This window comes from Mesoplodon densirostris, chromosome 5, assembly GCF_025265405.1.
Source record: "Mesoplodon densirostris isolate mMesDen1 chromosome 5, mMesDen1 primary haplotype, whole genome shotgun sequence".
In the NCBI taxonomy this organism is placed as follows: domain Eukaryota; kingdom Metazoa; phylum Chordata; class Mammalia; order Artiodactyla; family Ziphiidae; genus Mesoplodon; species Mesoplodon densirostris.
This window is the reverse complement of record NC_082665.1, coordinates 14,549,380-14,574,453: the sequence shown is the minus strand read 5'-3', so window position 1 is coordinate 14,574,453 and position 25,074 is coordinate 14,549,380. Positions and strand designations below refer to the sequence as shown.

At 37.4% G+C, this 25,074-nt stretch overlaps 3 protein-coding genes and 1 pseudogene across 3 annotated transcripts; all 4 read right to left on the bottom strand.

Annotated features, from left to right (window-relative positions):
* Positions 1–9,284: 9,284 nt before the first annotated feature.
* Positions 9,285–9,457, bottom strand: LOC132490947 (keratin-associated protein 23-1). Its single transcript, XM_060099764.1, is given in 2 exon segments — positions 9,285–9,355; positions 9,358–9,457. Coding segments are annotated over 2 exon segments (171 nt in total).
* Positions 9,458–10,028: 571 nt separating this feature from the next.
* Positions 10,029–10,442, bottom strand: LOC132490403 (keratin-associated protein 13-1-like). Its single transcript, XM_060098780.1, is given in 1 exon segment — positions 10,029–10,442. A coding segment is annotated over 1 exon segment (414 nt).
* Positions 10,443–16,769: 6,327 nt separating this feature from the next.
* On the bottom strand, positions 16,770–17,308 carry LOC132490989 (keratin-associated protein 13-1-like; annotated as a pseudogene).
* Positions 17,309–24,155: 6,847 nt separating this feature from the next.
* LOC132490959 (keratin-associated protein 13-1-like) lies at positions 24,156–24,701 on the bottom strand. The gene has a single exon (XM_060099784.1). The coding sequence runs from the start codon at positions 24,657–24,659 to the stop codon at positions 24,156–24,158; it is 504 nt and encodes a 167-aa protein (XP_059955767.1). The 5' UTR covers positions 24,660–24,701.
* Between the last annotated feature and the right edge of the window lie 373 nt (positions 24,702–25,074).

Below are 25,074 nucleotides of genomic sequence, written 5' to 3'. Positions count from 1 at the left end.
AGTGAGTGAAAAATGACTGATATTATTAATCTAGTTCATTTAGAAGGCATTTGCAACACAATCCCTGCTCTGTTATCCCTATGAGCCTGGGAACAATTTCAAATTCTCCTGAGATCAGGAAATGGGGTCTTTACACATAGTAATTGACTAATTAAATGTCTAATTCAAGATTGCCATACTCACTCTACCATATTATCCCTATTACCTCACTCTTTAAATTTCACTGTAACTCAGTTCAGTTCCAATTTCAGAAGAGGAAAAGAAAACTTTTATTCGATGATGTAAGAATTATAAAGGAAATGGCATTTAAAAATGAATCTAAAAGTTGAGACTCTCTTAAATATTGAAAACACAAAAGCTATGAGAATAGATAAGGGGAAATATATGAAGATGAAGTGAAATGACCAAAGCAGAGGGGAAAAATACACACGTGTTCAGGGAAGAAATGAAGTTCAGTTGGTTTATACTAAAAGGAGAAATTTATGTAGAAATGAGAGACAGAGATAGCAATATAGGATGGGTACATGTGGATATGCTGACTTCATTAAATATAGGTTTTATTATTTCTATTCAAACTGGTACAATTATCTAATTGGGTATCTTTGCTCCAGTTTCTACCTGGATCAAGCCATTTTTACTCATTCTCCAGACTTAGCTTATAAAATAGTTTCTCTGGGAAGCTTTGTTAACATCTCAGATTGTTATTAAGGTCTCATTGTTAAAAGTACTTATATGTTGAAGAACTGCTCTTTTACAGCTTTACTTATTGTTGTAATTAAATCATTATTTGGTTAACCTTGTTAGTTGGTAAGTTCACAGAAATGGGAATCCCACTTAAAAACCAGTTTTAAATTTTTCTTAATATAGTGAAGTATATGAATGAAGGCATTCTCCCTGAAAAAAATGTAATAGAACATTTGTTCATCATGCATTCCCTAAGAACAGAGCTAAATGAATATTATTTTGAGGACTGGTGCTGACAAGATGTTTGACAAGGTACTACTGAGGCATGACTAATAAATATGGGAGTTAAGGCTGGGGAGAACAAAGCTGTTACCTATAATCACTAATGTGACAAGAATAAATAAATAGAAATTGGTGAAATTAATTGCATGGAAATGACTCATGAAGAGTTTTCTGGGAAACTAAATACATTAATCCCCAGAAGTAAGAACCACATGCTGGCTGGTAAAAAAGATGACTGGCAATTCCTGGAAATAAAGTTGCTTTGGCAGCAGGAGGTTGGGAGCTGAACACCTGAGTTCAAATTTCATAGAGACATTGAATGTAACAGATGGACAAGCAATGCAGCAGGAGGAAATCAGAAGTCTAGTTGGGGCAGGATCTATGAAAGAGATAATGGGAATCTGGTAGAGAGCAGGGCTGCTTTCATAAGGAACTGAAGACCCAGAATCACTGTTGCTGGAATATAGGGAGAAACTTATCTTGATCCTGATAAATTCAAAGTGGCATGGACATAGATACACTACCAAATGTAAAATCGTTAGCAAGTGGGAAGCAGCTGCATAGCACAGGGAGATCAGCTAAGTGCTTTGTGACCACCTAGAGGGGTAGGATAGGGAGTGTGGGAGGGAGACACAAAAAGGAGGGGATATGGGGATATATGTATATGTATAGCTGATTCAATTTGTTATAAAGCAGAAACTAACACAGCATGGTAAAGCAATTATACTCCAATAAAGATGTTAAAAAAAAAACCCGTTGAATCCAGCCTCTGTATCCCTACACCAAATTAAATCTCAGAAACGGAGTTTTGGATGAAGTAGACAAGAATAGATTTATTGCTTTGCCAGGCAAAGGGGGACACAGCAGGCTAGTGCCCTCAAAACTGTGTCCCAAGAACTGGGGGGAGGGGAGTGGCTGTAAGGAGTTTTATAATCAAGGGGCAGGGTTACTGATAGGGATCCTGGTGCATGCAAGGTCCACATTCCCTCAATCCAGAGATCATCTGGCGTCAGGTGATGAGGGTTGAACTGTGACCTTCTCTGGAATGAAGAATGTTTCATCAAGTAGTTAACATCTTCCATTTGGTGGTGGTCTTAGTTCTGCAGAAGAGGTCAAAGATATTGTTATGTGTTTCCCTTGATGGGGAGCCAGGACTGTGCTCCAAGGCTGCACCCGGTGTTTCTTGACTGCTCTTCCCTTATCTCTGCATCCCCTGCCTTCCCTGATTAGCAACGGTTTGAACCTGCCCTTTGGAACTCAGGGAAGGGGACACAGAAAGGCTTTTGTGCCCAGGAACTCCACAGGGTCCTGCTCAGTTTCAGAGGTAGGGGTTGGCTGTTTCTAGATTGTTGTATGGGATTGGGACAGTTTCTTGAGAAATAATGATAAAAGTTTTTATACTTTGATACTTATATCTTTAAATGAGACTTTATTATATTTACCTTCAGCACCAGTTGTGATATTACAAATTTATTCTTTCCAACATTATAATTACAAGCTGTGTGTGAGTACTGCACTTTATGGCTGTATAAGTATTATTGAAACTATCCCTGATTCTTCTTTAAAAGGAAGTTTGCTTCCTTTTAAAGGTCAGAGGCCAGAGAACCACTTTCACAACTGAAATATGCAGGTAATTTTTAATCATCAGAGGCTGCTCCTACTTAACCAAAGTAGGCATTTGCATATGGGGATAACTTGTATTGTCACTTTTCAAAACTTACAGAAGTTATAAACAAAATAAGATTACACTCATAGGGGAGCAACCCGACATTACTATTTCAATTTCTGTCAGGGATGCCAAATAACATTTCTATATTTTCCCTCATTATTTTGATCCCTTTAGATTTCCCAGTAACAGTCTAAAAACCATGAACATTTCCCAAGCATTCTAATAGTGATGATGATGGTGATGATAATGGGGAGGAGAAGAAGAGAGAGAAATGACTGAAGGGGAGAGAAGATGAGATCGTGTGGCACAACTGAAATTACACTAAAATGAAATAGGAATTAGCAGTTCTGTTGTTAGCCTTACCATTAACTTCCCGAGTTACCAAGAAACGAATGCTTCTAGTTCTCAAGGTCTACATCTGTACAATAAGTAAGTTCAACTTGGGGATCTGTACAGTTAATTGTGTCACTCATATTTAATGTACTTAGGAAGAGAGTGGGACATTTTCATTTCCTTAAAGAAATGACATCTTTGGCAAGTCTGGTTCTCTTTGAGCCTCTCTTTTCTTAAATGTTAAAAGGACCTTAAAATATAATGAGCAAATTCCTCGCAGGTCTGCTTGAGTGTATAACAAAATAACGCTTAGGAAATTTCTTTAGGTTCCTTGGCTCTACACAAATATAGCGTTTTATTTTTATGTTTGGCTCATTTACAGCAAGTTATATTTTTAGCAACTTATTATTTCCTGAAATTATATGTATATTTATAAAAACTTAGAAAATAACCATAAAAAATAAAGTAGTATCCAATTTTATGGTGAGATGCAACCAAAACAGACATAGGAGCAGTTCTAGAAGCTCATTTTCAGCTGCTTTGAGTTTGAGACATGGGAAGGCATTGAGATGAAACACATGTCTTCTGAACCTGACCATTCTAGAGCTTCTAGAGCAGCCCATATATCTGTTTTGGTTTTATCTCACTTAGGTTTAGAGATAACCTCTTTACATACACTTAAGAGAAATGAATCAGACTAGAAACTCGTTGTTGAAATGCAAAATTCAGATAGTTTTGCCAACCAAAATGAGGCTAATTCAACTATAGTTAATGAAAGATCATAGGCATTTTTTTTTCTCAAGTTTACAAATATATACTAGTCCTTCATTTACTTTTTTTTTTAATATGAACCAGAACATATGAACTAAATTATTTCCTTGTTTTCCTAATTCTGTCCTTCTGCACATAGTCAATTGTTCATGAGTGAATTCAGCTCTCCTCTGCTTCGGAGATTTATAGTCAGAGAAAGTTGTGCCTTCAATGAAATTCCAGGAAATTACCATATTAAGACACTTAAAATTCTGAAGACATTAGTTAAGACCTTGCACAGAGTTAGGATTTCAAAGCCCATTCACAGGGGAATATTGATCTTTTGTTTTAATCCCACAAATGGACAAGAGAACAAAATTAGAAAATAAACAGATAACAAACCACCACATTGTTTTTGGATTAAGGGATTTATTACATTTAATTCATGTGAATTTCATTTTGAGGAGAAAATCTATTGAAATAAATTCTATCACAAATGGTGACATTAGACTTTACATTTGGTTTATTGTTCAGTTTACTGCTGGCAATACATTTTTAAAAGGTGAGAAATCTGTAGATATAAGATAAAAATAAACTACAAAGTTTAAATAAAAAGAACTTCATATGGCTGTAAATTAACACCATTCATAAAAATTCAAACATCAAAGAAAAAAATGGATGAAAATTTGGAAATATTTTAAAATGTATAATGATGATATAACCCAGTAAAATTTGAGAGGTACAGCTGTTTAGAAGGAAAACTTTAGATTTTAAAGTATATGTAACAATTCAAGAAAGCTTGAAATCAATTATTTTAGTACTTTATATGAGGAACTTAGAAAAATAGCAATTTAAACCAAAAGTAACTTTAAGATAGAAATAAGAAAGGTAAGAACAGAAATCAATGAAATAGAAGTCAAATATAAAACAGAGAGGGCTTCCCTGTTGGCGCAGTGGTTGAGAGTCCACCTGCTGATGCAGGGGACACAGGTTTGTGCCCTGGTCCTGGAAGATCCCACATGCCGCGGAGAGGCTAGGCCCATGACAATGGCTGCTGAGCCTGCACGTCTGGAGCCTGTGCTCTGCAACGGGAAAGGCCACAACAGTGAGAGGCCCTTGTACTGCAACAACAACAACAACAACAACAACAAAAAAAAGGTCAAAATTTAGATTTTGAGAAAATCAATTATTTTAATTTTTAAAAGAAACATCATATAAGAAAAGAAGTGACCAATAGCTTCACAAAATTTACATAATTATTTGGAACAATATTTAGTTTTCTATATTCCAAAGCAGAATTAATTTTTTTTCATTTTTTCCAGTAAGCGAGGTAAATATCTTAGCCTTCCTCATTCTCCCTCTTTTCCAAACACTTCCTCAAAATAGCCCTGTTGGCAAACTTAAGAGTAACCACAGGATGAGCAGGGAGCAGAACTACTCTTAGACAAAGTGGAAAGTTAATCCATTTGTTTTCAAAGGGTATAGAATCTTAGTTCATAACCTCTGCACCAATCAAAGAGGCTCATGGCCTCATTCTTTACTAGTTTATTTTCATCTTTAATTCTACATTTGTATTAAAGTGAATGATGAGGGTTATCAGTTGAAGGAGACTTCCTAGGAACTCAGAACCTGGTCAACCCAGCTCCAGTCTTGTATTGAATATTCTGTACAGTGTAGGCTTCCAGAGGCAGCTTTTTTTTTTTTTTTAAGAAAAAAACTTAATTATAAAATGGCATTTCCAAAATACGTGTGGTCTTTACTATGAAATATTGACTTGCAATTTTTTTGTTTGTGAGTCTGTATTCCTTAGATATGGATCCAATTCTTTCTGATATGAGAAGTGTTATTGATAGATTATAGTGCTTTTTCAACTGCACCCACTTCTGGAAATTGTCGATCAAATCAGTCAGGGTCAAATTAAATATTTTACAGAAAATTTTTGAGGATAAAATTTTTCTGTAAACGTTTTTAATTTTTATTTATTTATGAAGGATATTTTGAACTGATATAAGTTGACATTTTAAAATATTTTAAATCTTTAACTTTCTATTTGAGAATATCCATTAGGTTGTTTTTTTTAAATGTACATATCTCTTAAAATTCCCTATATATTTATTAGTTATAGCCATCTTTTTCTTAAATTATTCACAAATCCATCATGGGCATTTTAGCCAACTAATTCTAATAAGTGTGTTAAATGTGAATTTCCTCTTATTGATTGTTATTCTTTTGATGGGGGTGGTAACACTTACATGCTTTCTGTAATGTTTTTTTTTGTAATGTTTTATTGCATGACGACATTGTATATAAAAGAACAGTGTATCATGTAGTATAAATATTTATATTTTTGTACACATATGATTATATAATTATGTAATTGATACACATATATACACACAAATACATATATGAAAATATTTTGATTTAATGTTTTCAAGAGAATGTAATCCCTTTTTTCTGCATGTTAGAAGGGTCAAGGGCTCATCAGTAATGTTCTTCTAATAACTGAGTTAGGCAGGCACAGTCTCTAATTTTTTTAAAAAAAATTAAATTTAATTTAATTTATTTTTTATACAGCAGGTTCTTATTAGTTATTCATTTTATACATATTAGTGTATATATGTCATCTAATTTTAATCAGCTTGATTGAAACTCTAGTTTGACTATACTTTGACCAGGTATTCTGCCACTCCCTGATCTGAGCTCATTATTATATTTTATTTCAGCTCAGAGGGATATTGGCCCATAGTTTCAGACTGTTTTAGTTTGCCTTTGAAGTCATTTGAGTTTTGTACATTTTAGTTACTATATTTTACAGTTTTTGCATTTTTCATTTTCATCTTTATATATTCAAGCATTCTGTCAAAATTCTTAAACTTGTCTTTAATTTCTTAAGAAAAATAACCACAATTATTTTTGTGTATATTTCTAATATGTTCATTATTTGGATCTCCTGTAGACTTGTTTGTACTCTATGTTGTCTCTTCTTCTTGTCTTGCTTTTTTTTTTTGCAGTATTGATAGTTTTTAATCAATTACTATAGGTAATTTGAGGTCGATTTGCAGAAGAATTTACTCTGGAGGTACCAAGCTGGGGTAAGATTACTAATATTGTCATATCATCAAGATTGGTGTAATTCAAAGGTTGACTTCAGTTCCTGTGAAACATATTCTGTTTGTATACCCTTAAAATTCTAGTGGAGTCTTTAAAATCCTATAATGTTTCAAAATCCTAGAATGTTTACCAATATCCCCAGTTCCTTACAATGCCATGGGGGTCTAATTCTGTTCATTCACACTATGAGCCCATTGACGTTTTTGGATTTAGTGGGCAACTCTAGGAAGAAATCAGCCCAAATACTAACATTTCTTTTGACTTAAAACCTCTCCTAATTTTGATCTAGCAGTTCTTAGCCTGGTAATACTCCAGTGTTTGTGCACAGATTATTTTACCCAGTTTTACTAGCGTTCTAGTATGATTTGAACTACCCACTTTGATGTTGACAAAAGTTATACTTGGTAAATAATATCATGCTACACTTCTATATATAAGGATGGTTAGTAAAAATATTTATTTTACAATATATGCAAAATTATTTAGAATAGACAAGAAATCTGGTGTGAGAATTATCACTCGAAGTCTGTTCCAGTAAATTTAATAGGCGGATAAGAAACCTAGGATTAATGTCATTAATGTCATTCAAAACTCAAACTTCAAAATGATGGAGTAATGTGCAGCCATTAGAAATGCTATCTAAATCTATTTACCAAATGACTTAATTGTCCATTGTAAATTAATTGCTCAAATATTCCCTGAATATACCAGGTAACTTTATATCTCTCTGCTTTGTCCATTCCATTTTATTTTTCCAAACTTTTTCTATTCTATCCTATACTACTTCTGTTTTTGCTTTTCCTAGGAGGTTCCATCTTTTAGGAAAATTGTGAACATCAATTTCTCTGTAAGACTGGGATCTTTGGCCGGATCTTGAGTCCCTTTGAACTTCCATTGCCTCATGTTTAAAAAACAAACAAACAAACAAACAAACATGTAGCACACAAAATTTATGTTCCTCTGAGTGCTATTTAAAGTTCTAAAGAAATAATGACTTCAAAATCTCTTTGAACATTTATTTAGCTCAACACAAAGATAATGCCCTTTTATTATTAGATTTGTCTCATTTTCAAAATGTGTCCAACAGCAATGTACCATTTTCTGAAATCTGTGTCCTATAAAAAAGATTAGCACATGACTATAAAAAAATAAAAGTAATGGATATCCATTTTTACTGACATAAAGTTTGTGGTTCTCAGCCATATATAGCCTGAGCCACTGGAAAGCATAGAGATAAAAACCCACACATCCTGAGTCAAAATTCTTCACAACAAGAATTGGCTTCCTTCTTACATGCTGTAAAAACATCACTTTCATGGAAAAGTACTTACTGAGATTCAAAAATTTGGTCACTTTTACCAATCAACTTTGGATGAACTTAATAGAAGTTATTTGAGCTTTATATTTAGTATTTTCTGAAAATCTACAGACACAAGTTAGATTTATATTTAATTTTTGTTTTATGTACGAACCTAACAATATATCTAAATTTTATTCTTTCTCTCTGCATTCCATACATATCCACTAACTTTTGTGCTTTTCTTCTCCTGTGAAGAGAGATATAAGGACACATGATTTAAAGAAAAAGGCTTTTATAGCTCTTGAGATGTTTATTTATACTAAATCTAATAATAATAACATATGGATGGCAGAATAAATGTGTTTATTTACTTAAGATAATTAAATACTGTTAAATTTTGAAGGATATCTAATAATTGGGTGATTTCCATCACCAATGCCGGTATATGATTTAAAGTTTACATTTGCTACTTAGTTTTACAATCTACAAGACCCAATCTATAAGTTAGGTTGGGTGGCTGCAAAGTGAGTGAACAGTCAGTCTTTGGGGACCATGAAGAGGGTTGTTTCTTGTGAGAATAAAATAATTGTCACTTGGGTCTTCCCTGGTGGCACAGTGGTTGAGAGTCCGCCTGCCGATGCAGGGGACATGGGTTCGTGACCCGGTCCGGGAACATCCAACATGCTGCGGAGCAGCTGGACCCGTGAACCATGGCCGCTGAGCCTGCACATCTGGAGCCTGTGCTCCACAACGGGAGAGGCCACAACAGTGAGAGGCCTGTGTACCGAAAAAAAAAAAAAAAGTTGTCATTCTATAAAAAGATCTGGACATTCAATAAATTGATCTTTAGAAGACAGATCCACAGATAGGCCGAAAATCAAAATAGGTTGGGTGGCAGAATCTGGATCCATAGCCCAAGGTAGGAGAGCCCCAGACTCTATAACCCAGGTGTCTGAAGCCACTAGATCCACAGGCCAGTGAGTAGCAGCTTCTGGGTCCAGAGCTCAGGATGAGCAGCCTCTGCTGGACCTAAAGCCCAGAGACCTAGCATATACTGTCTAGCAGGGATGGTAGAGAATGGAGGTCCTCAGACAGTAGCAGGATGTCTGGAAAGGACGGGACACCACACTGAATGCCTGGCACATTGTGGGCTCATAGCAGGTCTCCTGACACCTCCTGTAGAGAGAGGAGCCCAGCTGGCAGGTGCTGGGAGAGTAGAGGTCAGTGCTATAGACCAGGTTGCTGGCGTAGAAGGAGCCTGGGTAGTGCAGATGACTCCCAAGGGAGCTGGAGGAGAAGTTTCCAGAGCAGCAGTTGTAGGTCATGTTGACAGGGGATGTGAGATCAGCTGAAGTAGACTGACAGTATTCTGTGGCATTAGACTGAGAATATTCTGTGGCATTTATATACTCTCAGAAATAGGTGTTTACAGCTACAAGGTCACCATTCTTACATGTCTGCTCCCTCATTTGCATAGTATTACCTCAATCATCATTTCTGTAATTACAGCTGCATAGTTTCCTACACATTGTATTTATGGGTGCTGTAATAGTTTTGGTTACAACACAAAGCCAATAAACTAGTCATGTCACAAATGTTATGACCGTTTTATATTAATGACCATCCTATCACAGCCAAGAATGTCCCTCATTCCTGGAATATGCTGCATGTGTATCTGAGTCTGGCTTTGCTGGGGTATGCATTCCTTCTAAGGGTGGAGGTCAAAATGGTACCATCTTTCTTTCTTATTTGGTTAGAGGCATAGCTTTGGCCTTCTAAAAAGCCTTCTAAAGATTGAAACTACTTGTGACTATTCATTTTTTTCTCCAAAATTAATTTCCAAGTATTAAATATTAATGCAGAGATCTCATATCCAATGGAGAAGGCCCAGCAATGTTACAAATGGAATGGAGGAAAGCTACTAACAGAGAGAACCCTGGGTCTAAAGCCATTGGATCCACAGCCCAATGAGTAGCAGTTTCCAGATCCACAGCTCAGGGAGTTGCAGCTGCTGAACCTAAAGCCCAGAGACCCAGGGTAAGTTTTCCAGCAGAGTGTGGGGGTCCTTGGGTGGTAGCAGGATGTCTGGCAGTGACTGGACACCACACAGGACATCTGGCACCTGGTGGGCTCACAGCAGGTCTCCTGACTGTAGAAAGAGGAGTCCAGCTGGTAGGTGTTGGGAGAGCAGAGGTCAGTGTTGTAGACTAGGTTGCTGGGTTAGAAGGAGCCACAGGAGAAGCCTGGCTAGCACTGGTAAACCCCAAGGGAGTGGGAGGAGAAGTTTCCAGAGCAGCAATTGTAGGACATCATGATGGGAGATATGAGTTCAGCAGAATTACACTGAAAATATTCTGAGGTCTAAGGTCATCTTGTGGACTGGGTAATTATATACTCTTGTCAATGGTTCAGCACAGTACTGGTGCAATCCTTTCAAGTTTTTCACTCCTCTTCTGCATGTGTGTAATTCATTAATCATCTCTGTAATTGCAGTTGACTAGTTTCCTACCTATTGTATTTACTGGTGCCATGATTTATTATAACAAAAAGCCAATGACCATTCCTATACAGAAATTCTAGGACAATTTGTCAGTTATCTTCATCCTATTAAGGCCACGAAAGCCTATTTTTTACTTCCTGGCCATGACTCCATGCATATCTACTCCTGCTTTGCTCTGGGATTTCTTCTGTCACTTTTCTACCATGTCAAGTGATCAGTGGCATAACTTTGTTTTTTATAAGAATGCTTCTAATGATTGATTCTACTTGTCACTACTGATTCACATTCTTCAAATTTATTTTCCATCTATCACATATTATTATACTGTGCTCCTCATATCCAATGAAGGAAAGAAAAATAACACATAATGAGAAATGGCTAGAAACAGAAAGGAACCAGGCAAACGTTTAAACACAAAGTGACTCCAGAAGACTGAATTGGGATGGAACCACAGGAAGAAACTGATTTGGGGCATGTGAAGAGGGAGTGGGGATAATGATGGTAGTTTAAGAAACTGGGAAAAGGGATGAAGAGACAGGGATTTCAGATATCTCTTCTACTTGCTTTGAGACTATGGATATAAATGCCAGAAAAAACACTTCAGAAATGAATGTAGGGCTTCCCTGGTGGCACAGTGGTTGGGAGACTGCCTGCTAATGCAGGGGACATGGGTTCGCGCCCTGGTCTGGGAAGACACTGCATGCCGTGGAGCAACTGGGTCCGTGAGCCACAATTACTGAGCCTGCGCATCTGGATCCTGTGCTCTGCAACAAGAGAGGCTGCGATAGTGAGAGGCCCGCACACCACAATGAAGAGTGGCCCCCACTTGCCACAACTAGAGAAAGCCCTCGCACAGAACCGAAGAACCAACACAGCCATAAATAAATAAATTAATTAATAATAAAAAAATGAATTATATATATATATATATTTTGCATTACGTGGGCCTCTCCCAGTTGTGGCCTCTCCCATTGTGGAGCACAGGCTCCGGATGCGCAGGCTCAGTGGCCATGGCTCACAGGCCCAGCCACTCCGTGGCATGTGGGATCCTCCCGGACCGGGGCATGAACCCATATCCCCTGCATCGGTAGGCGGACTTTCAACCACTGCACCACCAGGGAAGCCCTATTTTCATATATTTTAATTACCTCATAAAAATTTTAAAAGAACCTGGATTCTGAATCCTAGAACAACTCAGGCTTTTCTCTACTCATATTATGAGTGATTTTTGTGCATTTTTCAAAGTCAGTTCCTTTTCTGTAATTTCTTTCAAAAATATAAAATATTTTCCCTTTTTCACCCCTGTTCTCCATTTTATTTTTTCTGTTGTATAATATAATAGCTGAGTGCTAATTTCCAGTGGGCTAATTATATCAGATAAATATGCACTGAAATAAACACAGAAATTCTTTAGGATGAAGGAAAATAATTTTAACAGGAAACATTAAATTTCAAGAAAGAAGAGAATATTTCCTAGTTGGATTTTCCAGAAAGCAGGCACTGAGACAGGAAGGGAAGAACAAAAAGTTTCTAAGAGAGTAACACTTGTGAAAGAAAAAAAGGCATTCTATCACCTGGTTCAGTCATTGACAAGGAGCTGCCATGAGAAAAACCTGACCTTGGCTTGAAATCCGAGGCAGATTAAAAAGAAGCCAACAGAGAAAGGCTGTCAGCTAACCTCACTTGTCACATCTGAATAGTTATTCCTTTTGTTTTTTTTTTCTTTTACTTTTTTTTTTTTTTTTTTTTTTTTTTTGCAATACGCGAGCTTCTCACAGTTGTGGCACATCCCGTTGCGCAGCACAGGCTCCGGAAGCACAGGCTCAGGGGCCATGGCTCATGGGCCGAACCGCTCCGCAGCATGTGGGATCTTCCCGTACCGGGGCACGAAACTGAGTTCCCTGCATCGGCAGGCGGATTCTCAACCACTACACCACCAGGGAAGCCCAGATATTCCTTTTTTCAAGTGATGTGATGTGATTTCCAGTGCAGATCTGTACCTGTCACAGAACACCATTTTCAACTTGAGGGTCAACTTACTAGGAGAGAGATTCTCCATAGCTCTGGTTGGCCTCTCTTCCTGAGGGTAAATGTTCAAGAGTGACTGGGTGGGAAGAGACGCAGACTCTGTCACTGCATTTGAAGTTGGAGCAAAGGCGGGTACTCATTATTTCCCTCCTTCACAATCCATTAGAAATTTGCTTCACCCTCAGCTACAACTTCTATTTGTCTCAGTGGATTTCTTGGTGGTATTTATCTCAGTGGATTTCTTGGTGGTATTACCTATGTCCTTTCCTACGAAGTATGAACACTGATAACCATAAACTTTTCTTGCTATAGTTACTGCATATGACAAATCAAATCCTCAACTGGGCAGGAATTTTCAAGGGCCATCTAAGTAGATCAAATGAGATCCACACATACTCCCTCTTACCCTCATGCTGTAACAGTAAACCTACTAATTTCTACTAAACAGGATCATCTACCCTTGGATTAGATGGTAATTTTTTTTTCCCCGCTGGTACCTGAAAAAAGGAACTCACAGTGCTCAGACAGCAGTCATAATTGTAGTTCAATGAGACCATTGATATGTCCACAAGAAAGTCTGTCTTTGATAAAAGGTGTTCTATCCTTGGAAATTCCAGTTGCAGAAATAGGAAGCAAATGGGTCATTGGGGATGAGAGTAAGTGGGTATTTGGGACCCAATCTTTGAGAACATTGCTTCCATCCTCCAAGCAAACTTCAGCTGTGCTGTCAGAGAGGCTATTTAATGCTCTATCAGGCAGACAGCTTCAGGGTCCTGAGGTTTTTGACATAACTTGTGGATCCCACTTCTCGGTGTCTCTACTATGAAGTGGATTTCCTGATTAGATGCTGCCTTGTGAGGAATTCCATGCTGGTGGATCAAGTTTTTCATTAGCTCCTGAATAATATTGCTGCTGAGATAAGCACAAAAAGCAGAGGCTTACTCTGAATAGGTAGCTATGTGTTTGAGGATAAACCACTGAACTGTACATGGCACAAGGGGGCCAGGTTAACTTGCAACCAAGTGACCGGTAGGTCTCCTTGAGGAATAGTGCTATACTGAGAGATTAGCATTAGCTTCGATTGCAGAGAGATTGAACATTTGTAGTGGCATTATTATATAAGATTTGTAAGGGGGAGCTGATGCTGTTGGACCCATTCATAGCCTCTCTGGTCACTTATTCACATGCTCATCTTGCCAGCATTGTGAGGATTACCGGCTAAGGCAATCTAGCTCGACAGACAGTCATTTTGTCAACTTGAGTTTTTAGTTGCTCTTCCATGATAGATGCATTCTGGTGGGCATTAAGAAGAAATACAGAGATCTTGACACTTCAGACCTACTTGCATATATCCATCCATATGTCTCTATACCAGATTTTATTGTCTGACTATTATATATTCTCTCTTCCAGGTTTTTAACTAGGTGGTCTGGTCAATTGCAACTGTCCAGGAATCTAGATGTATCATCAACTGGGACCAATTTTCTCTTTTATACAAAGCGGATAACGAGGTGCTACACATATGATTCTACAAATAGAGAAATTATGTTTTCTCATCATGGTATTTAAAGGAATCCATACAATGAGCCAATCTGTCTGCAAGCCTTGCTTGGTCTTTTCCCTTCCTCGTTCAGCTGGTTATTTGAGGCACCAACTGTGACCACACATGTGATCTGAAAAAGAGGTGGTGGAGCAATGCTGGTCAGTGACATGGGGGTCTGGGCTTCTGCTCATGGAGCCTGCTTTCTTGTTCTGCTAGCATTCATTCCTGTATGAGCTATTTCTGTCTTACACTGGATTGCTACTGAGTCCACCTGACTTCATGACTTGGAAGGTTCAACAGAACGCATCTCACGATGTACAACTACAGATGCATGATCACTTGTCCCAGTGTCAAATTTTGTATCTCTAGCAGGTCCAAGTAGTTTCCAAGGATCTGATTATCCAAAGATATGTTAATTTTCAACTACAGATTATAAGACCTTGTTCTACAACTTTATTTGCCTGCATTGTGATTTTCCCACCGAGGTGTGCCGTAAACTCCACATTGCAGTTTTATTTTATTTTATTTTTATTTTCTTCAATACCACCGATGCCACCAACACACTATGGTCAGCCAGGTTGTTTGACCCAACCAGTAAGGTTGCTTGCATCTGAGACTAGACCTACAGAATCTTTTCCTGCTCCTGGTCTAAAGGAAGCTTTGTATATAGGCCAGAGAGGTAGTTCTACTTAAGGAGTATGTTCGTTCCAAAACCCCGTAAAGCCTAGCAAATGCTCTGCTACTTTATTTGTAGCAGGGGATTTAAGAGATTTAACTGTTTGTTACATATTTTATATTTTTTATATTATGCTATATATTTAATATGAATATATTTATATAAAAAGGAAAAATAATGACATACTATTTTACATAAATTTTGACAAAAGTTATATTTTATCAAGATTTTTAAATGCTTAAATAAGTAGAAAATAGAATGTAAATGAGCAGGCAGAAAACTATTTGAACAGTATGAATAAGAGAAGATGAATCCTAAGATTAATGTGATCCAAAATTCAAGATATCCAAAACAATGAAGGGCAAGAGACCTATTATACCTCTCTAGCTGATTTTCCATTACTAATCCATACAAATTGTAACTTAATTTTCAATAATTTCCTGAACACAAGTACCTTTGTACCTCTCTGCTTTGATCATTTTATTTCACCTATTCAGGATTCTTATTCTCTCCCATGTTGCTTGCGTCTTCACTTCTTATATTAGTCCTCATCTATCATATGGATAGATGGTTTTATTTGGTTTTATTCTAAGACTGGGACCTAGAGCGAGCCCTTAATGGGCTTTGAGTCTTCATTTCCTTCTGTGTAAAATAACTAGTTCATAAAATGTGTGTTTCTCATGATTATTATAGCGATCTGAAAAATGATGAATAGGAAAGTTCTTTGAAACTTGTTCTTTATCTCAGTATAAAGATACTGTCTTTTTGTTATTTGTTTTAGACTTATCAACATGTTGCCTAACTTAGCACTAGGCTGTTTTCTGAAATATGTGACCTATAAAATGTCAGATTGGCTACATAAAACATAAAAACGAGGAGTGTGTAAATGTGTGTTGCAATATGAATGAAATAGTGACTTCGGATGGTTTGAAAGCCTTGTTTTCTCCAGCCAGGTTTAATTTGGATCTTGGATCCAATAAGGTGAAACTCTACATCTCATGAACCTAATTAATTCTCACCAAATATAATTGGCTTCCTCTTTACACCTGTGAAGAAATCAATTCCATACAAAGGTACTCAGTGAGATGAAGGGATAAGGTTTTCTGCCACCCAACGTTGACTGAATCAAAGAAAGCTCACTAAATGAATGTACAAAACTTCTCATATAACCTAAAATATTTCCCCATTCTGTTGTATATTCCAAACTGCTTGCTTTTCTCCTTCAGTCAGCAAACATCAAGGCCTCATATTCTTTGAAGAAAATGTGCTCTATGCCACTCCTGAGATTATTATTCACGTGAAGTTTATGCATGCAATGTAAGGATTTCAGAAAACAGAAGTTTTGAAGAAGAAAATGCTGAAACCCTCAAATAACTTAGTTCAAACCTATCAATATTAGTTTTCCAAAGTTTGCTTTCAGAGGTATAGTAAACATTAACTCTAAAGCAGCCTCCAAAAAAAGCAAAAGCCAAAAAAAAAGAAAAAGAAAAAACACGCTTAACTAGTTAAAACTAACAATAAACTTAGTAGCACATTTGCAAGCCAAATTGAATGAGTTTATTAGATTATATTCATTTAGGTTTTTATCCATTTTGTGAATAAAATGCATGAACAAGGATCACATTAATTCATTAACATTAATTCATTGTTTGTTAACATGAATTTCATTAATTGATTTAGTAATATATTTCATTCATTTTTCTAATTCTGTTAATTTATTCCATAAACTTAATCATAAGTTCAGTATACGTGGCAGACAGTTTTTTGGTCAGTATTTTACGAATGGAAAAAAGGTGAAGAACAGTTGATCCTCCCGAAGATCATGAAGATGATAGAAGCTCTGTATAGAGGTTGGACACATTGCTCACATCTGAATGTTCCACAAGCTGATCAATAGAAGGCAGATCCACAGATTGGTCTGTAACACAGTGATTGGCAACTCCTAGCGGCAAAGCAGGATGGACGGCAGAAGCCGGATCTATGGCTCAGCCAAGGGAGTGCATAGACGTCATAACCCAGGGATCTGAAGCCATGGGATCCAAAGCCCAGTGTGTAGCAGCTTCTGGATCCATAGACCAAGGAGCAGCCTCTGCTGGACCGAGAGCCCAGAGACCCAGCATAAGTTGTGCAGCAAGGACTGTAGATCATGGAGGTCCTTGGATGGTAGCAGGAGGTCTGGCAGGTACCGGATAGCCCAGAAGATGTGAAGCACCTGATGGGCTCATAGAAGCCACTCCGGAGAGAGGAGCCCAGACGGCAGGAGGGGGAGAGCAGCGATCAGTGCTGTACACCAGGTCGCCAAGGTAAGAAGAGACACAGTAGGAGCTTGAGTAGCGCAGGTGGTCCCCAAGGGAGCAGGAGGAGAAGTTTCCTGAGCATGGATAGTAGGACATGTTGAAAGGAGTTGTGAGTTCCAATGAGTGACAATGAGAAGATTCTGAGGTAATGACACCCCCTGGACTGGGGTGTTTTTATACTCTTAGCCTTGGGTATGACATTCTACACAGTCACCTTTGTCACGCTTGTAAACTCTCATCTCTGCATGTGTAATTCAATAATATTTTCTGTAATTGCAGATGAAAAATTCATTTCATCTCATATTCATGTGTGAACTCACCGTGTTGTTAAAACACTAAGCTAATGACCTGCTCCAAAGTCAGAAATTCTATGATGACATGCCTTTGATGCCATCTCATCGGGACCAGAAAATCCCCTTCTCTTATCACTGGCCCAGATTCTTTTTTCATTTGACTGTATGTTGGCTGGGGGATGCTTAGCTCTAAGGGAAGGGATTAAGATGAATTAATTTTTTATTTGCTCTGTGGAATAAAGGCACCCTATTTGCCACCAATGATTTTCTTTCCCTAACTTTATTTCATTGCCTAAAATTATTTTTATATATTTTATTATAAAATTACTTCTCAAATTCTTTAGAAAGAGAAAATAGATCAGGTAAATTGAATAAGAAATATGGTGGATCACAGAGATAAACCAGAACAAATGTTTAGAGGCAAAAATGACTAAAGAAGTCTACTTTGAAGCAGAGACTCAGGGGATGCCAATATGTGCACATGTGAAAAGACTCAGAGTCAAATATTTTAGAGGCAAGAGGAGATAAGTAGTGACTTTATGGGGTTTTCTATCTCTGTAGTTTAAATTAAAAAGTTCAGTATGAGAATAGTTTATGGCTTTTCATGTATATGCTGTCCCTTTTTTCATCTATATTTAAAATTTTGTAGAGGTCTTTCTTCTCTAGAACAACTCCCATCAAGCAATACCTTCTGAACATATCTACCTTCAGATTCTTTCATATGATTTTCTTTTTCACTGTAAAACATAATTTTTATCTACTCTATCCCTTTAAGATTATTTTTCCACTGTAAAATATCCAAATATCTTCTTTTTATAGAGCTTTCCATAAGAGGTAAACCTGAACTAAAATGAATATTGGAGGATTTTCTCAAATTAAAAAGACAATAATCTCAGAGGGAAAGTTGGAATTGCAGCAGGTGAAAAGAAGACTGAAATATGAGTGAATTATGTCTAAATACACATTCTACACAGCACTAATAAAGTGGTTCTTAATATATAAGAAGAAGTAAACAGTAATAAATTAAGAATGATCATTAAAATCTAAGATTTTGCTTAAAAATTAAAAGCCTGGAAAAAATAACAAAAGAGTAAAATTACAACGTAAAACCATTTTATTACTCCTCAAATGCATGAAAAGAGACAAAAAGAAACATAAAAGATGGAATAAATAACAATAAAATAGTAAATATGTAGGTAGAAATCTGACTGTTTCAATAATTAAGTTAAATATAATATGACAAAGAGTCCATATAAAAGACTTAGAATATCAGACTGGAATGAAAATCAAAACTATTTTCTACATAACAGAGATTCTCTTAAATATGAGGAAAGAGAAAAGGAAACAGAAATGATATATCCGGCAAAAGGAACAAAAATGCTACTTCTACTTTGTTAATCTCAAAGTTTGCTATGTGTTAAGAAGTTTATTGTATATTAAGCAAGATATTTCTTAACAATCAATCTGTCAGACTACCAAGAGGATACACATTATTTCATTAGTTATTTAAATGTTACACTAAGGCCACACCATCCAATAGAGTAGGCACTAGCCACATATATCAAATTCAATTTGCATACATTCAATTCAATTAAATTAAAATTCAGTTCCTCAGTCATATTCATCACATTTCAAGTGCACAACAGATTACACGTGGCTAATGGATACCAAATATTGGAAATTGTAGATAAAACATATTTTCACCATCAAAGAAAGTTGTGTTGGGCAGTGCTGCCTTAAAGATCACAGCCAATTGTTGATTTGCTAATATAAATTCATATTTTTACTGTTTTCTGTACAATGCAAGAATGTTAGAAATCTTAAGGCCACTTATCCTTACCCCAATTCATGTATTATTATGTTAGTATTTTCATTTTATGTATGCTTATGCATACTGATAAATATTTGTCCCCATGTTTTTACAGGCAGTATTTGCTTAAATGTACCCAATATATGTTTTTTATTTACTCTTTATTCCTTCCTACATCTTTTTGTTATAGGTGAGGATCATTTGCTTTTGACAATGTATAACTTTTGACTATATATTTTTGTGCTGGAAGGCTAGTGACAAGTTTTTGAAGTTTTCAATTGTCTGAAAATATCTGTATTTCTATTTCCTATTTGAAACAGATACTCACTAGTCATGTATTCTAGTTTTAAATTGTCCTTTCATCACAAATTTGAGGCTATTTAATTATTTTCCTACCTTCCCCTTTCTATATGTTTAGAGTTCAGTTGTCAATTTTACTGTTGCTATTTGTGTGTGTGTGTGTGTGTGCGTGTTTGTGTGTGTGTGTATGTGTGGTATACAGGCCTCTCACTGTTTTGGTCTCTCCCGTGGCGGAGCAGAGGCTCTGGATGCGCAGGCTCAGCAGCCATGGCTCACGGGCCCATCCACTCCGCGGCATGTGGGATCTTCCCGGACCGGGGCACGAACCCGTATCCCCTGCATCGGCAGGCGGACTCTCAACCACTGTGCCACAAGGGAAGCCCAGTTATTCCTTTTTTGAAAGGATGTGATGTGAGTTCCAGTGCAGATCTGTACCTGTCACAGTCCACCATTTTCACCTTGAGGGTCAACTTATCAGGAGAGAGATTCTCTGTAGCTCTTGTTGGCCTCTCTTCCTGAGGGGAAATATGCAAGAGTGACATTGTGGGATGAAATGTAGACTCTGTCACTGCATTTGAACTTAGAACTGGGGTGGGTACTCATTATTTCCCTCCTTCACAATCTATTAGAAATTTGCTTCACCCTCAGCTACCACTTCTATTTGTCTCAGTGGATTTCTTGGTGGTATTACCTATGCCCTTTCCTAAGAGGTATGAACACTGATAACCATACCCTTTTCTTGCTACAGATACTGCATATGACAAATCACATCCTCAATTGGGCAGGAATTTTCAACGGCCATCTAAGTAGATCGACTGAGCTCCACACATACACCTTCCTACCCTCACTGTGTAACAGTAACCCTACTATTTTCTGCTAAACAGAATCATCTACCCTTGGATTAGATGGTAACTCTTTTTATTTATATATTTTTCTTGGCTTGCTGGTACCTGAAACAAGGAACTCAAAGTGCTCAGCCAGCAGTCATAATTGCAGTTCATTGATACCATTGATATGTCCATTAGGAAGTCAATCTTTGGGAACAGGTGTTCTATCCTCGGAAATTCCAGTTGCAGAAATAGGAAGCATAAAGTTCTTAAATGGGTCACTGGGGATGAGAGTAAGTGGATATTTGGGACCCAATCTTTGAGGACATTGTTTCCATGCTCCAAGCAAACTTCAGCTTTGCTGTCAGTGGGGCTATTTAATGCTCTATCAGGCAGAGAGCTTCAGGGTCTTGTGGTTTTTGACATAACTTGTGGATCCCACTTCTCGGTGTCTCTACTATGAAGTGGATTTCCTGATTAGATGCTGCCTTGTGAGGAATTCCATGCTGGTGGATCAAGTTTTTCATTAGCTCCTGAATAATATTGCTGCTGAGATAAGCACAAAAAGCAGAGGCTTACTCTGAATAGGTAGCTATGTGTTTGAGGATGAACCACTGATCTGTTCATGGCACAAGGGGGCCATGTTAACTTGCAACCAAGTGACGGGTTGGTCTCCTTGAGGAATAGTGCCATACTGGGAGTTTAGCATTAGCCTCCATTGCTGAGAGATTGGACGTTTGTAATTACATTCATTATATGAGATTTGTAAGTGGGAGCTTATGCTGTTGGACCCATTCATAGCCTCTCTGGTCACTTATTCACATGCTCATCTTGCCAGCATTGTGAGGACTTCTGGCAAAGGCAAGCTAGCTCGACTGACAGTCATTTTGTCAACTTGAGTTTTTAGTTGCTCTTCCATGATAGACGCATTCTGGTGGACATTAAGAAGAAACACAGAGATCTTGACACTTTGGACCTACATACATACATCCATCCATATGTCTCTATACCAGATTTTATTGTCTGAATATAATATATTCTCCCTTCCAGGTTTTTAACTAGCTGGTCTGGTCAATTGCAACTGTCCAGGAATCTAGAGGGATCATCAACGGGGACCACTTTTCTCTTTTCTACAAAGTGGATAACCAGGGGCTACACATATGATTCTACACATAGAGAAACTATTATTTTTCTCAACATGGTGTTTAAAGGCATCCATGCAATGAGCCAATCCATCTGCAAGCCTTGCTTGGGCTTTTCCCTTCCTCCTTCAGCTGGTCATTTGAGGCACCAAATGTGACCACACATGTGATCTGAGGAAGAGGTGGTGGTGCAATGCTGGTTGGTGACATGGGGGTCTGGGCTTTTGCTCATGGAGCCTGCTTTCTTGTTCTGCTGGCGTTCATTCCTGTATGAGCTATTTCTGTCTTACAATGGATGGCTACTGAGTCCACCTGACTTCATGACTTGGAAGTTTCAACAGAACGCATCTCACGATGGATAGCTACAGATGCATGATCACTTGTCCCAGTGTCAAATTTTGTATCTCTAGCAGGTCCAAGTAGTTTCCAAGGATCTGATTATCCAAAGATATGTTAATTTTCAACTACAGATTATAAGACCTTGTTCTACAACTTTATTTGCCTGCATTGTGATTTTCCCACCGAGGTGTGCCGTAAACTCCACATTGCAGTTTTATTTTATTTTTATTTTCTTCAATACCACCGATGCCACCAACTCCCTATGGTCTGCCAGATTGTTTGACCCAACCAGTAGGGTTGCTTGCATCTGAGACTAGACCTACAGAATCTTTTCCTGCTCCTGGTCTAAAGGAAGTTTTGTATATAGGCCAGAGAGTTACTTCTTCTTAGGGAGTATTTTCGTTCCAGAACCCTGTAAAGCCTACCAGATGATCTGCTACTTTATTTGTAGTAGGGGATTTAAGAGATTTAACTGTTTGTTACATATTTTATATTTTTTATATTATGCTATATATTTAATATGAATATATTTATATAAAATAAGGAAATATAATGACATTCTATTTTACATAATATTTGACAAAAGTTTTATTTTATCAAGATTTTTAAATGCTTAAATAAGTAGAAAATAGAATGAAAATGAGCAGGCAGAAAACTATTTGAACAGTATGAATAAGAGAAGATGAATCCTAAGATTAATGTGATCCAAAACTCAAGATATCCAAAACAATGAAGTGAAAGAGACCTATTATACCTCTCTAGCTGATTTTCCATTACTAATCCATACAAATTGTAACTTGATTTTCAATAATTTCCTGAACACAAGTACCTTTGTACCTCTCTGCTTTGATCATTTTATGTCACCTTCTCAGTATTCTCCTTATTCTCTCCCATGTTGCTTGCATCTACACTTCTTATATTAGTCCTCATCTATCATATAGATAGATGGTTTTATTTGGTTTTATTGTAAGACTGGGATCTAAAGCGAGCCCTTAATGGGCTTTGAGTCTTCATTTCCTTCTGTGTAAAATAACTAGTTCATAAAATGTGTGTTTCTCATGATTCTTATAGCGATCTGAAAAATGATGAATAGGAAAGTTCTTTGAAACTTGTTCTTTATCTCAGTATAAAGATACTGTCTTTATGTTATTTGTCTTAGACTTATCAACATGTTGCATAACTTAGCACTAGGCTGTTTTCTGAAATATGTGACCTATAAAATGTCAGATTGGCTACATAAAACATAAAAATGAGGAGTGTGTAAATGGGTGTTGCAATATGAATGAAATAGTGACTTTGGATGGTTTGAAAGCCTTGTTTTCTCCAGCCATGTATAATTTGGATCTTGGATCCAATAAGGTGAAACTCTACATCTCATGAACCTAATTAATTCTCTCCAAATATAATTGGCTTCCTTTTACACCTGTGAAGAAATCAATTCCATACAAAGGTACTCAGTGAGATGAAGGGATAAGGTTTTCTGCCACCCAACGTTGACTGAATCAAAGAACGCTCTCTAAACTAATGTACAAAACTTCTCATATAACCTATAAATTTCCCCATTCAGTTGTATTTTGCAAATGGCTTGCTTTTCTCCTTCAGTCAGCAAACATCAAGGCCTCATATTCTTTGAGGAATATGTGCTCTATGCCACTCCTGAGATTATTATTCACGTGAAGTTTATGCATGCAATGTAAGGATTTCAGAAAACAGAAGTTTTGAAGAAGAAAATGTTGAAACCCTCAAATAACTTAGTTCAAACCTATCAATATTAGTTTTTCAAAGTTTGCTTTCAGAGGTATAGTAAACATTAACTCAAAAGCAGCCTCCAAAAAAAGCAAAAGCCAAAAAAAAAACAATAAAGAAAAAACACGCTTAACTAGTTAAAACTAACAATAAACTTAGTAGCACATTTGCAAGCCAAATTGAATGAGTTTATTAGATTATATTCATTTAGGTTTTTATCCATTTTGTGAATAAAATGCATGAACAAGGATCACATTAATTCATTAACATTAATTCATTGTTTGTTAACATGAATTTCATTAATTGATTTAGTAATATATTTCATTCATTTTTCTAATTCTGTTAATTTATTCCATAAACTTAATCATAAGTTCAGTATACGTGGCAGACAGTTTTTTGGTCAGTATTTTACGAATGGCAAAAAGGTGAAGAACAGTTGATCCTCCCGAAGATCATGAAGATGATAGAAGCTCTGTATAGAGGTTGGACACATTGCTCACATCTGAATGTTCCACAAGCTGATCAATAGAAGGCAGATCCACAGATTGGTCTGTAACACAGTGATTGGCAACTCCTAGCGGCAAAGCAGGATGGGCGGCAGAAGCCGGATCTATGGCTCAGCCAAGGGAAGGCATAGACTTCATAACCCAGGGGTCTGAAGCCATGGGATCCAAAGCCCAGTGTGTAGCAGCTTCTGGATCCATAGCCCAAGGAGCAGCCTCTGCTGGACCGAGAGCCCAGAGACCCAGCATAAGTTGTGCAGCAAGGACTGTATATCATGGAGGTCCTTGGACGGTAGCAGGAGGTCTGGCAGGTACCGGATAGCCCAGAGGATGTGAAGCACCTGATGGGCTCATAGAAGCCACTCCGGAGAGAGGAGCCCAGACGGCAGGAGCGGGGAGAGCAGCGATCAGTGCTGTAGACCAGGTCGCCGAGGTAAGAAGAGCCACAGGAGGAGCTTGAGTAGCGCAGGTGGTCCCCAAGGGAGCAGGAGGAGAAGTTTCCTGAGCATGGATAGTAGGACATGTTGAGAGGAGTTGTGAGTTCCAATGAGTGACAATGAGAAGATTCTGAGGTTTAATGTCACCCCCTGGACTGGGGTGTTTTTATACTCTTAGCCATGGGTGTGACATTCTACACAGTCACCTTTGTCACGCTTGTAAAGTCTCATCTCTGCATGTGTAATTCAATAATATTTTCTGTAATTGCAGATGAAAAATTCATTTCATCTCATATTCATGTGTGAACTCACCGTGTTGTTAAAACACTAAGCTAATGACCTGCTCCAAAGTCAGCAATTCTATGATGACATGCCTTTGATGCCATCTCATCGTGACCAGAAAATCCCCTTCTCTTCTCACTGGCCCAGATTCTTTTTTCATTTGACTGTATGTTGGCTGGGGGATGCTTAGCTCTAAGGGAAGGGATTAAGATGAATTAA